The 16,160-nt window shown below is 59.3% G+C and overlaps 1 protein-coding gene across 2 annotated transcripts in view; it reads right to left on the bottom strand.

The window, feature by feature from the left end:
- Positions 1-4: 4 nt before the first annotated feature.
- The window catches only part of KCNH3 (potassium voltage-gated channel subfamily H member 3), a 17,494-nt gene continuing 1,338 nt past the window's right edge, over positions 5-16,160 (bottom strand). The window contains exons 2-15 of one of the 2 annotated variants that reach the window (XM_049625402.1): positions 15,192-15,425; positions 14,570-14,704; positions 13,663-13,796; positions 12,979-13,222; positions 12,432-12,589; positions 12,139-12,346; positions 8,035-8,316; positions 7,540-7,739; positions 6,841-7,090; positions 3,356-3,573; positions 2,263-2,594; positions 1,779-1,885; positions 1,069-1,145; positions 5-947 (exon numbers count right to left, since the gene is read on the bottom strand). In XM_049625402.1, the coding sequence (XP_049481359.1) occupies positions 351-947; positions 1,069-1,145; positions 1,779-1,885; positions 2,263-2,594; positions 3,356-3,573; positions 6,841-7,090; positions 7,540-7,739; positions 8,035-8,316; positions 12,139-12,346; positions 12,432-12,589; positions 12,979-13,222; positions 13,663-13,796; positions 14,570-14,704; positions 15,192-15,425 (3,176 nt within the window). In that variant the 3' untranslated portion in view covers positions 5-350. Of the gene's footprint in view, positions 948-1,064; positions 1,146-1,407; positions 1,542-1,778; positions 1,886-2,262; positions 2,595-3,355; positions 3,574-6,840; positions 7,091-7,539; positions 7,740-8,034; positions 8,317-12,138; positions 12,347-12,431; positions 12,590-12,978; positions 13,223-13,662; positions 13,797-14,569; positions 14,705-15,191; positions 15,426-16,160 lie in introns of those variants that run through there. The other variant, XR_007456662.1, reaches the window with a different exon arrangement.

Genomic DNA, 16,160 nt, shown 5'->3' with positions numbered 1-16,160 from the left:
TTTTATTATATATATTTTTTAATATAAAAAATGGGACTGGTGAGGCAGGGACACATGCAGGGGATGGCAGAATCCCTCGGCCTCAGGCCTGTCCTCCATCCTGCAGACAGAGACAGGTCAGAGAGCAGGCTGAGGCGGGGCACCAAGATTCCCAGCTTGGGGCCTGCCCCTGAAGCGCCAGCCCACTCAGAGAGTCAGGGGCCGGGCCCTCTTTAAGTCTCAGGCTCCCTGCCCTGAGCCGGGGACCAGCACAGAGTCCTGGGGAGCGGCTGCCACTCTCTGCCGCCCCGAGTTCGGGCAGAGCAGCAGACGGCAGCGTGTCTGGCAACACTGGGTTCTGGGGCTGGCAGTCAGACCCCCGTGCCTTCTTCCTGGGTCCACTGGACTGTGCCAGAGCCGTGGCAGCCGATAAGCACCATCTCCAGGCTATGGGGTTCCCAGGGCAAGGCCAGGCCCCCTGACCCTGGCGGGGGCTCTCCAGTACTTGCAGCCTCGGCCTGGTTAGTGGGTTCTGGGGGCCCAGTCCTAGCCCCTTCCTCGGGGGCCGGTGAGCCAGGGGTACTGGGCTCGGGGCAGAGCTCTGCTGAGGCCGGGGGCTCTGAGTCAGAGGTGGGGGTCCAGAAAGCTGTGGCTCGAGGCCAAGGGGAACTCTGAGAGGCCGGGGGGCCCCAGGGCCAGGGTGCTACGAGGGGAGGGGGCCCTGGACGAGGGTGGGGCCAGGTCCCACTCAAGACAGAGGCAGCTGGGGGCTGCAGGCAGTACGAGGATGTCCCAGTGTCCACACACAGAGGCTGCAGGAGCCCAGAGGTGCCGGCTAGGCACGGCCCCTCTCCCGATGCCCGAAGGCAAGGACCCTCCCCGTGGGGCGCCAGGACTTGCTGCACAGCCTGGCGAAGTGACTGCAGACCCTCCCGCATCTGCAGCACCTGCTCAGACAGCTCTGTCACCTTTAGGGAGCGAGGCAGGAAAGAGGGCGAGGTTAGAGAGGAGTCTGGACCTCACACAACGGCAGCGCCCGCCCCCCTCCCCTCGGCTCCCCTCCCCACCTCCACTTTGCCCCTCACCCACCGCCTGCCGCAGCTTGTCCAGTGTGTCTGTGTTCCTTGCCTCACTGGGCCCGAGGGGGACAGTGAGCAGGCCGTTTTCTGCAAAGAGTAGACTAGGGTTACCAGCCAGCACCAGGAAGAGGCCAGGCATGGGGTCCAGGCCTCTGCCCCAGTTAGCACAGACCACACTGGCCTGGCAGGGCCTGATGCCAGCCACGGCCACTTCCAGCCTTGCCCCAGTTGCCGAATTCTGCCCAAACCGCAAGGAGCCCTTGGGCACGCTGCCCCACACTTTCCCCCTCAGGACGCTGCCCTCTGCGCCTGTCCTCCAGACACACGACCGCTCCCAGGAGCTCATTACCTGGTCCGCTCTCGGGGCTGCGTGGCCTGGGGACCACTTTCAATTCTGCTTCCCCCTTAGCCCTCTATCCTCCCCAGGGTCTTAGCAACATTATCTTCTTTAACATGCACGACAACCGTACTGCAGACCAGAAGCTGGAGCGAGAACCGAGATCTTGCTGCTGGAGAGCTGACCGCAGGGATCCAAACCCCTTCCCGACCACCAAAGTGCTGGTCTTAACCACCAAAATGCCCAAACCATGCAGGCTGGGAAGGACAAGAGGCAAGAAGTCTTTACCCCGCCGGTTTCTCAGGGGTGCGCAGGGCAGAGAGGCAGCCCTGCCCACCTGCCGCCGCCCCCCCACCCCCCAACCTCGGAGAGGGCCTCAGTACCTGGTCCAGGGGAGGGGCTGCTGCTGCATTCCGGGCCAGGCTGCCCCACACGGAAAGAGAACTTGGGCTGGTCGGAGCCACAGCCATCCTCAATGCCATCTACTACCCTATGGACACGGGTGCCAGGACAACAAATCAATCCACGGGCAACCACTGTGGTGCCCTAGTGTCCACACACAGGAGCTCCCTGGAGTTCGGGGCCCAGGAAAGGTAACACGTGGTCCCTTTCCCTAGGAGCTTGCAGTTTTGCCGGGGGGTCCAAGCGTGAGCAACAGGACACAGCGGGAATTCTGAGCAGTAAATGGCCATGGACCAAACGGTTAGGGAGGGGCCGCAGGAAGGTGGAGTCCAGGAAGGCTTCGTGGAGGAGGCTGGGACCGGTTAGGATGGAAGGATGGACACCCAGGGGAGGAATGTGCCTGGCTGGACCCCAGGGCTATCGCCACCATCTTTGCCAGATCACAGGGGCCTAGGGCCTGCTTACCTGGGGCTCAGATCCGGGGGTACATTCCACGGTACAGAGGGCAACTGCAAACCCTGTAGGCTTCGAGGGTGAACAGAGGGGCCGGCCTCAGCCTGTGAAGCTCCTGCCCTGCCCGGCCGTCCTCTGCTCCTTAGCCTGGGCCGGGGCGCGGTTCGCCGTGGGGATAGCAACTTAGCAGCGGAAGAGGAGGATGTGCAGCCGGGGGACAGCAGGGGGCTGGAAGGCTCGTCCGCTGGGGCCGGTGAGGCCGCGGGGCCCTGCTCCCCATCCGTCTCCTTCTCCTCCAGTGTGGACATAAGGGTGTTGTCACCACTCAAGGAGCTGGTGTCTGCCTGGGGACAGTGGGGCACAGGGAACCAGCCTGGATAACCCCTACCGTGTCCCAGTCACCTGCCCCCCGTGACCTCATCTCCCTAGAAGGAGCCATCTTTGTTAAACTGGATGCCCAAGATCTCCCACCCTCGGAGGCAGAGGCTGTTACTCGTGGCGGTGAAAGGAGGTGGGTGGGGGACTGCTCTTCTGCTGCCACCACAAAGCCACCAAGCCCTGGAGGAATTTGCTGCCCTTCAAAATTCTAGCCAAATGTGGATACATCACCCCTCTACCTGGTCCCTCAGGCTAACCGAACTATCCGGGAGAACACAGTGCTAAAAACTGGTTTAGAACTAGTGGTAGAAGCCAGGAAAATTCGAAGCCCCTCAGAGCAGTCATCTCTCATGGTGAGGAAGCAGGGAGAGCCGCAGGGCTCTCTTCCGAGGTAGCCTGGAGGACTAGTGCCCGGCCCTGCCCAGGGGCCCCATCCCTCACGTGTGGCCTCAGCCTCCATCCCTTAAGACTCCGCTGTGGACCAGGCCAGGCCGTCTCGGGCGGGCCGGGGAGAGCCGGCAGGGCTGGCGGAGCACGGCTGGACTGGGCTCTAAAGGACAGCGTGGGTATGAAGGGGCAGGAGACGGGAGAGTGTAGACCCCCCACAACGTGTGGGGGTGTTAACACCAGGCCAGGCGCTCACACGGCTCCTCCCCCAACCCCAGCCTGTGCCCACTTCACCAGCCACCACCCCAGCCCCCTCCGCACACATTCCCGGTGCCCTCACCTCTGCGGGGCCTCCGCCGGCACCCAGGTTGTAGCTGAGCTCCCCTCGGAGGCCCCGGCTGAAGCGTGGGGCAAACTCGGGGTACAGTGCGAGGCTCTCGTGCAGCCCAGTCAGCTGGAGACACTGCAGGACGCAGTAGGTCAGCCCCTTTACATCAGCATTGGCCTTGACCACCTGTTCCCGCCGGGGCAGCTCACAGCCAATCAGATCACCCTTCCCTGGGAAGCGGAATAGAGGTCAGCAAGCCCTGCCCCTCAGCCCACGCACAGAGGGTCAAGCAGAGGCAGCTGAGCTTCCCTTGTGAGGGGAGTGGGGCCTTCGGAGCCAAGACCCAGACGGGCAGAGGGGCCCAGGCTCCCGCCGACCCCCGCTCCTTATCTCTCCGGCTCCTCAGACAGACTTGGAGTGAAAAGCACTGAGGCCCAGGAGCTCAAGCACTTCCGGGATGGAAGCCACTGTCCTGAAACACACCTGAAGTTTAGCTCTGAGATTAACGAGCGGTCAACAATTCTGGTGGTTCCGAGGCTGTCTGTAGATCGGAACCCGGGCCCCATCTCTACCTATAACATCTGCAGGAGACCCCACAATCCGGTATCTTTCAAGCCTCACAGGTGATTCAGGTGGGGCTCATCCAGGAGCCAGCAGGTTAGTGGCCAGCACGGCACAGTGAAGAGGTCAGGCAGCCACGCTTCTTCATCTCCCTGAACCCTGGTTCTTGCGGGACGGATTTTGTACTGAACTGGGTCCTGGTGCTTTCTTGATCTTACCAGAAGGTGTCAATGTAGGATTTTCCCACCACCCAGCTGGGACTGCCACCTGGCTGACAGCAATTGTAAAATGGCATCAATTAGAGTCCGTATCCCAATCTCAGAGATGTTAAATTATAGGGGGAAAATGTGCATCTTACAATCAGTGAACTAGGGTGCCTCCAATCACGGACATGTGAGGAGTAAGCGAGTTAGTGTAGGTAAAGTGACTGACACAGAGACGATCAAAGTTCGTTTCCTTTCTCTCCCTCTGGACAAGAGTCCCCTGTAGATCGTTCCCAACAGAGACGGCCGGCCTGCCGTAGGCAGAGCACTAGCCGCCTTCACAAGGCAGCTCAGCCCACTGCCGGAGTTCGCAAGATTGGAAAGCGTTTCCTTACCCTCAAGGAAGAAGATGGATCACTGCCACCCTCCACCGTGGGCTGGCTCGTGCTGCCAGCAGGACTGAGCTTAGCAGCTCCTGTAAATGTTCACGGACTTTTGCTCAAACTTAAGTGTAGAAAGCATTGCTGTTAAATTGTATTTTCTTGGTTTCGGGCCATCCTTCTGGTTCCTTCTGAGAGCTGTTTGGATCTCAATGTGCTCATCTGATGAATGAGCTCTCTCTCCTGTGTGTCATCTGGAAGTAAGAGAAGTGTGTATTTTTTGTCTTCATCCAAGAGGTGAGATAGAATTGAGAAATAGGACAAGACCAATGACAGAGCCTCCATGCCATCAGTCTCAGACCAGAGACTGCCCTCCAGGCCGGCATTGCAGCCAGAACCTCCAGCTCAGCGTTCCAGCCCCCTCAGGTCTTCCTGGTACTGTCACCCAGCCCACTTCTCTTCTCTTGCCTCCTTCCCCCACAACCGACTGTGTGTGCTTAGCTGTTAGCTCATACGCAGAGGTAGGGGCCAGAATTGATGCCACGAGCTGCACGGTGAGCCTCAGCTGCCAGCAGCAGGCAGAAGGCCCCTGGATGTCCAGCGAAGGAGGCAGGTGGGGGCAGGAGTGAAGGCAAAGCAGAAAACCAGGTTGTGGGGAACCAGGCATACATCAGGGCACCCGGAGCCATCAAGTCAACAGAGGAAACCATTCCTCTGGAACGTGTGTGCAGGCACAGGATGGATCAAAGGTGGCAAAAGCTCCAGTGCTGGGGACGCAGGCAGTGAGGTGAAGGTGGCGGACATTCTTGAGGCTCGTCTTAATAGTGAACAGGATTATTCTGCAACCTGGTGCGTGGCAGCAGTGAGGAGATGTTCTTACAGGACCAATGCCAGCTCCCAGCCACACTGCTTCCTCGGCTCCGAGATGAAAACCATCTGTTTAATAATCCGCTCGTCAGTCTTGACCAGTCTGCAATTGTCAAAATCTGTCTGTTTGCCCTTCCGAATCTCTCCACTTCTCCAGCATTTCTCAAGGACTGCCAGCCATATGTGAGGGACCATAATTCCGTTTACTGGGAGTCCTGGCATAAAAGGCATCTAGGTCGGGAAGCCAAACTCCCAGAAGACTCAAGGTGAAAGGTGTGGCAGCCTCTCACCTCTCTTACCTCCAAGACCCCCTTGATGGTATTTCTTTTTCCTGTTGGTAGATCATCCTCCTCGGGGGAGCGGGGAGGGACGCACAGTAGCTTCTGGGCATCTAGTCTTCTTAATTCTCCAGGTTGGTGACAAACCTCAGCCCCTCCAGGCGTCAGCCACCCCCACGGTGAGTCTACAAGCATTTGGCCGAGGGTTCACCTCCCTTCCATCCCCTGTTGTGAGGCCCTCCATTACCCAAACAGGTCACAGAGTTCCTGCCTGCTGGGGTCGCTGCTGGGAGCCTCCCACAGCCACGGACACCCTCAGCTCTGTGTTTCCAGGAATGCTTTGCGTGTGCCTTCCTAAAGCCCGGTGTGTACAGCCTGTCATCCTGAAATCGTGCCCTTCCTTGGGGACACGGCGCTCCCTTGATCAGAGCTCCTGAAAGCACAGTGTTTGAAGCCTTAGGGTTGGCAGACTAGGTTCTAACCCCACCAGCCAATTCATGAACCTCTCCAAGCCTCCTGCTCCTTCCGTGCAGAACAGGCACGACACCAGTGCCTCTGCCAGGGGTTTTGTGAGGTTTGTGTGAGCTGAAACACCTAAGGGCCAGCCCCGCAGTGAGACCCTTGGGATCAGCATTATTCTGACGTCCATCCCACAACTGCAATCTCTTCTTCCTTGTCCAGGGACTTGACCCATTTCCACCTCTTTCTTTTGCCAAGAAGGGAAGTATATAGGCAGAGTCCGAGCCCTGCTGTTGCCCGCTGGGGCCCTGGGCCTGCTCTGTGACCAGCCCTAGGAAAGCACAACCCCCCTCTCCCCTGACCTGGTGGAGGGGCCCCACAAGAACAGCTCTCATTCCCTTCTTGCAGCCCTGCCTAAGCACTCTCTCCAACACTGCCATGCCTAGCATTGGATTTTTCTCCTTGGCAGGAACTGCTGATCCCTCCCATCCCCTCATAGGCTGCAGGCTGGTGGTCCTCCACTCACTCAGGGAGCCTTGAACACCTCCTTGTGTTGCCACCCAGTGGTCACTGGGTCTGCTTTGAGCTTTGTCTGCTTGGAGCTTTGCGCCATGGCTTCTCCTGACTCCGTCCTGGCTGTTTCTCCGCGGGTGGCTTTGCCTGTGCCCCCTGTCCACGTTTCTGCTGATGGGGCCCTGGTTCCACCCACCTCCCCCAAAACCCCCGCTTCCTCTCCTGCCCTCACAAACCTAGGATGGCAAGTACGGTGCCGCCCTTGAGCACCTCCATGGAGCCGGAGCAGACAAAGTAGAGGGCCTGGAGAGCGTCCCCTTGGTGGATGAGGTACTCGCCAGGCGTGCAGAAGGCGGGACGCAGGGCCAGGGACAGTGCCCGCAGGCAGCCACGGCTTGCAGCCTCAAACAGAGGCAGCTGCAGAACCTCCTTGTGCAAGTGCATGGCGATGTCTGCGCGAAGCTCGTCTGGGAGGCTCTGCAGCAGCTGCAGGGGGGAAGCAGGTGGGGAGGTTAGTGGTGGCAGAATGCAAGGCAGCCTCCAGCCAGCCCTCTTTACATCCATCCCACTGGCCTTAGGAGCAAGGGGAAGTGTGGGAGGGACCTGAGGCTCCGTGCCTGTAGCCTGTACCGGCAGTGCGGGAGGCTGCCTCTGCCCCCCTCCCATCACTTTAGCCCACCATGAGCTGCTTGGCTTTCCTCCTCCAGGCCCAGAGCCGGATGTCGGTGAGCAGAGCCTCCAGGCCTAACAAGGGTGGAGAAAGGCCTTCAAGGCTTTTTGACTGCGCTCTGCCCCATGCTACTGCCCACTCCTGGGGAGCAGAAGCCAGAATTTTGTGTTCCTTGCCCCCCAGCCCACTCCTGGGAATTTTAGGCCAAGCGCATACTCCTGGAAGGAGCAAAGGCTGGAAGGGCCAGCCCTGGAGGCCTGCGCACCTCAGTGGTGTCGATACCGTTGTTCACAGCCCACGTCGCCTGGAAGTACTCGAGCATGCGCTGCTTGAGGGGCTTGGGGATGCGGTGGATGCGGATGTAGTCTCGGAGGTCACGGGTGCGGCTGTGGTACAGAAAGCGGCGGGCGTACATGCGCTGGATGATGGCCGTCACGTTCCCAAACACCACCGCGTGCATCAGGGCTGGGGAGGGTGGCGAGAGGGGGTCACCTCCAGGCCCGGCCTGACACCGCGCTGGACACATCTGTCCTCCCTCCCACCATCCAAGTCTCCTAGGCAAGACACGGGCCGCTGTGTGGCAGGGAGTCCTGCAGCCACATGGGACTCCCCTGGCCCTGGCTCTGTGTTCCTTCAGTCCCCCAAAGCAGAAGAACCTCTGAGAAGGACCTTGGGGCCCTGGGGGGAGGCGGGGAGTTGGGGCCACCTGGAGCCACAAGTCTGAGAGTGGGCCCAGGACAGGGAGAGCAGCAGGCCTCACCGCCAATGAGCATGGTGCAGATGGAGAAGATCTTCTCGGTGTCCGTGTTGGCGGACACGTTGCCGAAGCCCACGCTGGTGAGGCTGCTGAGCGCGAAGTAGAGGGAGGTGATGTAGGCGCTGCGTAGCGAGGGGCCGCCCAGGAGCTCCAGCCCTGTCCTGTTGGCCTCCCCGCTGACGCTGCTACAGTTGTCGTTCTGGCCGGAGCTGTTCCCTGCCACAGGGCTGCGGCCCACCAGGTAGTAGGGGGTCTCGAGTCGGCGGGCCAGCTCCTGCAGCCAGCCTGGGGAGGGGACAGGGCACACCTAAGCAAGTGGGACGGCACTGCCACACCACAGGCGCACGTGTGCCCACTGCTTCCCCCGGGGCGGGGGCCATGTGGATGCGGACCACCCCCCCCCCCATGTCTTCCCACCACTTTCCTCCTCTGCCGGTCCAGCACACCCTGTCCACCCCCTCAACCCTGACCAAGACAAGCACGTGAGGACGAGGCTGTCGTCTCTCCAGCCGGCGTCTGCTGGTGCCGAGAAGGGAGCAAGGCGCATTGCACCCTCTCTCCCGTGGCTGCCACTGATCCCAGCCAACGGGCCGGCTGGAGGAGCACAGGGCCCGCACCGGCCAGTCTTGTTCCCAGGGACGGAGAGGTGAGGCCACCTCCTCTGCCCTGTCCACCCAGACTCCTCTTGCTCTTTCTCTGGGCTCACCTGCTCCCAAAGGCTGCTTCCCCCTCACCCCTCCCATGACCACACAAACCACCCAACCCCATGTTCGCATTCTCAAGCACACCATGGACGCGTGCATACGCACCATCAAGGCCACAGACGTGCTCTGCAGTTGAGAGGATGAGGACACACACGTATGAGCACATTCACAGGTGCACAGCCACAGCCACTCACACAGGAAAAGCCTGAGCGCACTTGGGAGAGAGACAAGGGCACACAGGTGCTTGCACTCAGACAGCCAGGTAGGCGAGGCGAACACGAGCACACAGGTAAGCACACTCAAAGGCCACAAGCAGGCAGGCACCTGTGCACACACAGAGGCTCCTGAGCACACATGCAGACATGGGTCGGCCTGGGACACTGGGCAGAAGCTGAGAGTGCCCCAGTTCCCCCCATCAATCCCACACTCTCTGGCTTGGACTTGGCAGGAGGTGGAGTGGAGTACTGGGCTCTCTCAGGAGCTCTGGCTACCCACAGTCACTCTGAGCCCAGCTGGAAGCTTGTGGGAACTCTAGGGTGTTGGATGGGGGTTCCTGGGGTCCACAGAGGTCCCAGGGATCCTGGCAGAACCGGGGGTCACGGGGAGCAAGGGAGAGAGGGCTGATCTAGGGTGGAGACACAGAAGGCAGGTGCAGAGAGGGGGCTCAGGGTCTGTGGCTGCAATGGACCTCACCTCTCCACATGCGCTCTGCCCCTCCCACCTTGACACACCCAGCGTCCCTGCTCCACACTCTCCCTGCCATCTCTATGCCCCTCCTCACCCCCAGACCTGTTTATTCAGCGATCTCACAAACATGTGCCTCATGCACAACACCCGAGGGCCATGTGATGGGGCTCAAACTGACATGCTATGGGTTAGGGCTAGAGGGCTCCCTAGAAGAGAGGACATTGGTGTTTGGTCTCCAAGGATGGCTAGAGTTTTGACTCAGAGAAACCGAGAGAAGGTTGTTCCCGATCTAGGGAAGGACATATTGGGCCATCCCTAGGGATGGTGACACGTGCAAGCAGTCGCTCAGCTTAGCTGGAGTGTGCGGTTCATACAGATGTGTCAAGGCCTGAGCCAAGGTGAGGACTTGCTCTCCTGTGACTCGACGTGTGCTGCAAGGATTCGCGGGAGCGTGCCAAGCTCGTCAGTCGCTCTTCAGCTGGGCCCGAGTTGAAGCCAGTTCCAGGTAAGGAGAGTGGGCGGCAAGGGGTGAGAAGCAGGAGGATGAGGGGAAGGTTCCAGAGGGGACTGTCCTCTCTGTCTTGGCCATGGGGCATTGGCAGCTCCTGGAGCTGGTGGTGCGGGGAAGCTGTTCCGGAGGCCAGTGGCTTTCGTTGAGAAATGCCCCGAGTGATCTCCCTCAGCATTTAGTACAATCTTTTGAAAATGCAGCCCGTCTCTATAGGGCTAACGGGAATAGGGGGAAGGAACTCTGTGTCTATACCACCCACAGCAAGGCGGAACCCAGGCAGGGAAGCCGGGGGCAGGGACCTCCCACCAGAGCCAGACCAGGAGGGGGCGCCACTTCCCCTCCAGAAATCCCTTCTGGGGCTGGACTCTGGGAGGTCTGGGTGTGGCTGTGACCCAGCTGGGGAGTCGCTTCTCTGGAGAAACAAGAAGGGGAAGATGATGTGAAGAAGGACTTGGAAACTCCCCTAATGTGAGCTAGTACCAGCCCAACATAGAGTGAAATTACTCCAGAACTTAGGGTGCAAGAATTAACATGAATATCTGCAAAACAGCCAGCCCTCCACTTGCCCATGTTCTCCATGGCGGGACTCAGAGCCCCTCCAAGAGCCAAAGATATTCTTCCCATCAGCTGAGCAGCCTCTGTGAGGTGGTCAGAACAAAGGAGCCACAGGGACCGGAGACTCAAGAGTGGCCCTATTTGGGCGCAAACTGACCTGGGGATATGGTGTCTCAGCCCACTTTGGGATCAGGGCTTTGCATCACTATTATCTATCTCCTGGCCCACTGACCGTGTCGCCCTGTCCGCCTCCATCACAGCCTCCCTCTGGGAAGGGCAGGTGCCAAGGAGCTGACACTGCCCGCAGCAGCCCGATTCTGTATGCTCGGCAACTAGAGCTTTGGGGAATATCCAAGTGGGCCTCTGGGCCACACACCAGTCTCCGCGGGCTTGGCAAGGGAGAGAGGATTTGCAAGAGCCTCCTTGGCCCTGGGAACTGATCGGAGCACGTTTCTAAGGCCCAGCTGGACTCCTGGTGACCCCACCAAGGAGCAGATGGTCATGCAAGGCCAGCTGAGCAGCTGGCCTGCTGCCCATGGACTGGAACAAGCACTACAGGCCAGTTCCTGGGAAGCCACCAGAGGGCTGGAGGGTAAGGGAGGGAGAAGGTGTGTTGGGTTTCGGAGCCTCAGGATATGAAGAGTTAGAACTGGCTGAAACAGAATGGTTCAGAGTTACAGGAAGGATGGAGGTTGAGCTGGTGTAGTGGCACCCTGGAATGACAGGGGACAAGGTGAGGGGAGGAGACAGGGCCAGGGCGGAGGAGGCTGACGGAGGGCCTCATTGCTCAGGGCAGAGGGGTAGAGAAGTTCAAACGGGTGTGGTTAGCAGAGTCAGGTGCCACAGGGACTTCAAGGGGATGCGGGTTTGGCCCTAGGAGGTCACTGCAACCTGCCGGGTACCATTTTGGGTGGAGAGGTGGGGGTGGGAGCCTTCCTGGCAGGAGTTAAGATGTGAGTGGGAGGCGAGCAGAGGGAGGAGTGGAAGTAGAGGTGAAGTGAAGGAGAGTGAGTACACCAGCGGAGCAGGGAGAAAGGCTGCATTTTAGGCCTGGGGGAGGGCAGAGAAGCAGCTGAGAGGGATGGGCCTGCATATAACAAGAGTGGGGAAAGGCCTTAGAGGGCAAGGTGTGGGGGGCGGGATTCTGAGAGGGTGCTGCGAAAGCTCCAGGCACCAGAGGTACCCAGGAGGGCAGTGGCTCCCTGCACGGCCTTCCCCTGAGAAGGGTTGATTCTCAGCTGGGCAGAGGCCTGAAGAATGTGACAAAGGCTAAGGCCACAAGGAGGGCATGATGGGTGAGTAGGACTCCCCCGGGCAGCCCGCCAGGCTTTCTCCACTATGCCTGGCTGCTGAAGAACAGGCCTACCTCAAGGTAGTGGCTCTGTCACAGTCACACCTGTGTGCACGTGTGCACACACACACACACACCAGCCCCCACATTCTTCTCACAAACACACACCTACTTGCATGTATGCCCCGGATACACATGCAGACTTGCACACATCCCTGACCCCCCATATCAGCTCACAAACACACCCGTGGACTCACATTTCCCTGACACACACACACTCGAGCAGACATATTCCTCTGTTACGTATGTACACACACACTCTCCCCTCCCCCCCACCGCTCGCCGGAAGCCTCTGGTACCGATCTCCGGCAGCTCCGAGGCACTGCTCTCGATCTCCAGCTGGCCGATGTAGAACCAGACGCAGGCCACCCAGTGGGCGAGCAGGGCGAACACAGCCATGAGCAGGGTGAGCACCACAGCACTGTACTGCGAGTAGCGGTCCAGCCGCGGGAGCAGCCGCAGCAGCCGCAGCAGCCGCACCGTCTTCAGCAGGTGGGCCCCAAAGTACTGAGGTGGGGGGAGACAGGGAGGTCACCCCAGGGCCGGCCCTGCCAGCCCTGCCCCAAAGCCCACCCAATCCAGCCACACTGACCACGTTGACCTTGAAGGCATGTAGCAGGTCAAAGGGCAGCGCCGCGATGACATCCAGCAGGAACCAAGTGGTGACATAGTGGAGGCAAATGGACTTTGGGGCAAATACCACCTGGCCTGACTTGGACACAAACGTGGTGCGGAAATTCAGCACGATGTCTGCAAGAAGTCGGGGTGGGACTCAGCATGGGGTAACGGAGGGGCCACACCTTACTGGGCATTGACACTTTACTGGGTATCTGACATGGCCTGGGGCCCCCTACCATCGTAGTTCATACAGAACTCTAAAGGGTGGATACTGTTATGCCCACTTGATGGAGGGAGAAACTGAGACTTGGAGAGGCTATCATCAGCTCAGGGTCATATAACCCATTAGCAGTAGAGGTATGTTTGGAACCTAGGTTTGATTTCAAAGCCCACAGGTCACAAACAGGGGGAGGGCGTGGGGGACACTTGTCAGCAGGCACAGGAAGCCATGCAGACTATCCCCATCAAAGCCCGAGGGGTGCCCGGCATGGGGTGGGGTGGGAGGCACAGGGCACACGTACCAAGAATGAAGAGGACCTCCACAGCCAGATCACAGACGCTGGGGGCACTGCGGGCAGCGCTGGGCTCCCGGGCTGTGCTCACACACACGCTGTAGGGCACGGTGACAGCCACGTAGAGGGTGGCAAGCAGGATGAAGCCGTCCCAAGTGGCCCTCAGTGCCCCACAGTGCAGCAGGATGAAGGGTGACTTTCGGATGGCTGCTACTTTGTACTCAGGCAAGTTTGGCTTCTCCCCAAACACCCCCTGAGGGGGGCAGGGCAGGTCCAGCCAGGGAGGACAGGAAATTTATAGAAGCTGAGTTGGATAGGGTCTGGGACAGGCAGCCACCTCCTTTCTCTCCCTGCATACTCAAAGCAACCTCTGACACGGGCATTAGAGCCCTCATGTTACAGATCAAAAGACTGAGGATCAGAGAGCCCACTGACTTAGCTGAGGGCACACAGCCGTTTAGGGGAAGAGCCGACATTGATCCAAGTCCCATCTGACTCCAGGGCCAAGACTCTATCTTTGATGGATCAGGCATCTGACATTCCCTCCCTCAGTCACAACCCCAAAGTGCTGGTGGGGCCTGGGTGGTCCCCTGGACATCCTCTCTGTGCTGGGCTTAGTTCCCCTCCTCCATCTCCTCAGCCTGCCCCTATGGTGCCCTGCCCCCCAAACACACACCCTTATGCGCAATCCACCTTATTGAGCTTGTGCTTGCCCTTGGGCTGCTTCTGCAGGTGCCCAGACAGGTGGTAGAGCACAGCCCGGCTCCGCCGCCGGTTGGCATTGAAGCCTTTGGCTCCTGCCCGGCCATATCGGCGCCGGCCACCACCTGCAAAAGAGGGGCCTGTGAGGATGGTGGGGGGAGTGCCCACACCCCCTAGCTAGGGTCTTGTGTGGAGGACACCAGTTGCTGGCCCATGACCTGGGCCAGTCTGACTCATTGACTGGTTAGTCTGTTTAGAGTTGGGGGCTCCAGCATCCTTACTTCCAGGGGCACTTACAGACACTCTTCCCCATGCCAACTTGCAGGAGAAGGAGGTCTGGATTAAGGCAAAGGCTGGAGAGGATCTCCATAGGGAAAGGCCTGAGACAGGAGTGGGGAGGTGGTTCCCAGGGCTGGGGGGTGGGTAGGGGGGATGGAGAGTACCCCTAGCATCCCCAGCTGCCCCCAGTGACAGCCTTGTGAGCTGGCCGTAAGGCCTCCCCGGTCCTTGGAGGATACAAGAGGGGAAAGGTCCCAGGGACTAAAAGAGGGCTTTGGATGGGACTCCCAGTCAGCTCTGTGTGAGGGAAAGGTACCAAGTGGGTCTGCACTGGGCCCCACTAATTGGTCCGAAAATGGTACTTTGCGGGCACTAGCGGAGTTTGTTTGCTTTCCGTTTCTTAGTAAAGTTGACTTCAAAACTCCCAACTTTGTCTCAACTGGTCTCTTTGGAAACAAGCGTTCCATATCTGGGCATGTGGAGATGAGAGCAGCACAGGCCTCTCACCCAGCAAAGTGGGACTCAGTGAGTGCAAGAGGGTGGGGGGACCCGTGAGCCCAAGCTGGGTGCCAAGGCCCCACCCACAGCAGCTAAAATCAACAGCCCCACGGGCACCCACCTGTCTCCTTCCAATTGTCAGGGCCCCCTCGGTTCTTGGTGTCACTGATATCCTTGTGAGAGACCAGGAAGAGGGCCACCTCCCCTTTCTCATTCTTTATGGGTATCACATCGAGGAGACACCAGAATGGGAGCCCTGGGCACAAAGACAGACTTAGCCTAGCTCCTGTTCTCCACCTTGCCCGAGGTGACAGAGGTTCCACTGCCACCCCGCCCCCCCCAAGACACAAGCAGGATGGGGGCTTTTCTGGGAGTGGAGCGGCGGCCTGGCTCCATTTAGGACAGGGCTTGATGGAACAGAGAGGGTGGGGGAAGGCAAAGGAGAGCAGAGATGACCATCAGACATGTGTGTTCATAGACCTGTCCTACTAAGACCGGGACATTTTTCCGCTTAATTGGGAAACTCAAGATCGGAAATTGAGTGGAGACTGAGGCTGAGGTGGGGATGGAAGAGAGAAGCCAAGGGACAGTGGATGGGGCGGGGAAAGTAAGGGGATGTGGGAAGACAGGATGGGATGGGGAGATGGAGAAGATGGGGATGGAACACAAGGGCAGTGGATGGGGTGGGTGCCAGGCTGGGTGAGGCCTCAAAAGTGAGGTGGGCTGGCCAGGTGGCCCCTCACCGCTCTTCCGGTACAGGATCAGCTCAGCCTTGAACTCCTTGTGCTCATCCAGCGCCTTGCGGATCTGTTGGCGGACAAGCTCACTGGTGTCTGGCCCATAGAGGAAGGAGCAGGCGCAGCCCCGCTGCATGACCTCGGCCCGGGAGAAACCCGTGAGGTCGCAGAAGCCATCAGAGCAGTAGACCACGGGGAAGAGCCCCGCCACCTGGGCATTGCCCAGCACGAAGTTACTGTCTGCAAGAGAGCACCTCTCAGAGGAGGCATGGGGTAGAGGGGCACAGGGTCTACCACCCCTCTTTCCTAAATGCCTGCAACCAAAGGGTGGGTGTCACGAAACCCAAGAATTCTGTGTGTGTGTGTGTGTGTGCGTGTGTGTGTGTGCGCGCGCGCGTGTGTGTGTGTGTGTGTGTGTGTGTGTGGCTGGGGGTTAGGGCAGGCAGGTGTGGTTTATAAACAGGAATCAGTGTGTCACCTGTGTACCAGTGCCCTGCAAGCGTCCACTCCTAGCCACGTGTGTATGTGTATATTCAGGAATCAACACCGAGGTTGGTGAATGCGGCCCTGTGTGGGAACTGTGCCCTCTGGACCGAGTCCTGAGCAGCTTGGGGTATAGGGTAGGGCTGGGATGCCCAAAGAGGGCTGCACAACCAGTCCTAGGCAGCCACAGCCCCACTCATACCTCTGCCAGGTCCATTCATGGCTGTCTGGCTCCTCTCACTGGAACCCACCTGGATGGGAGGCGGTCCAGGCCACCATTCAGCCTGCACTTTTTTGAACCCCAGCTGCCTGACGGGGCTCAGGAATTAGTGAATGTGATCAAAAATGGGGGTGTAAGCATGGTAGCTGCACAGCACTGCCTGAAGCCAACAATGTATTGGGGAGTGGGGGCACTGAATCAGCAGGCTGCAGGATGGAGAAGCCAGTGTGTGTGTGTGTGTGTGTGTGTGTGTGTGTGTGTGTGTGTGTGTG

The sequence above is a fragment of the Panthera uncia genome, chromosome B4 (genome assembly GCF_023721935.1).
Source record: "Panthera uncia isolate 11264 chromosome B4, Puncia_PCG_1.0, whole genome shotgun sequence".
Classification (NCBI taxonomy): Eukaryota; Metazoa; Chordata; class Mammalia; order Carnivora; family Felidae; genus Panthera; species Panthera uncia.
Note: the sequence above shows the minus strand (reverse complement) of the source record. Positions and strands in the feature narration are given on the sequence as shown.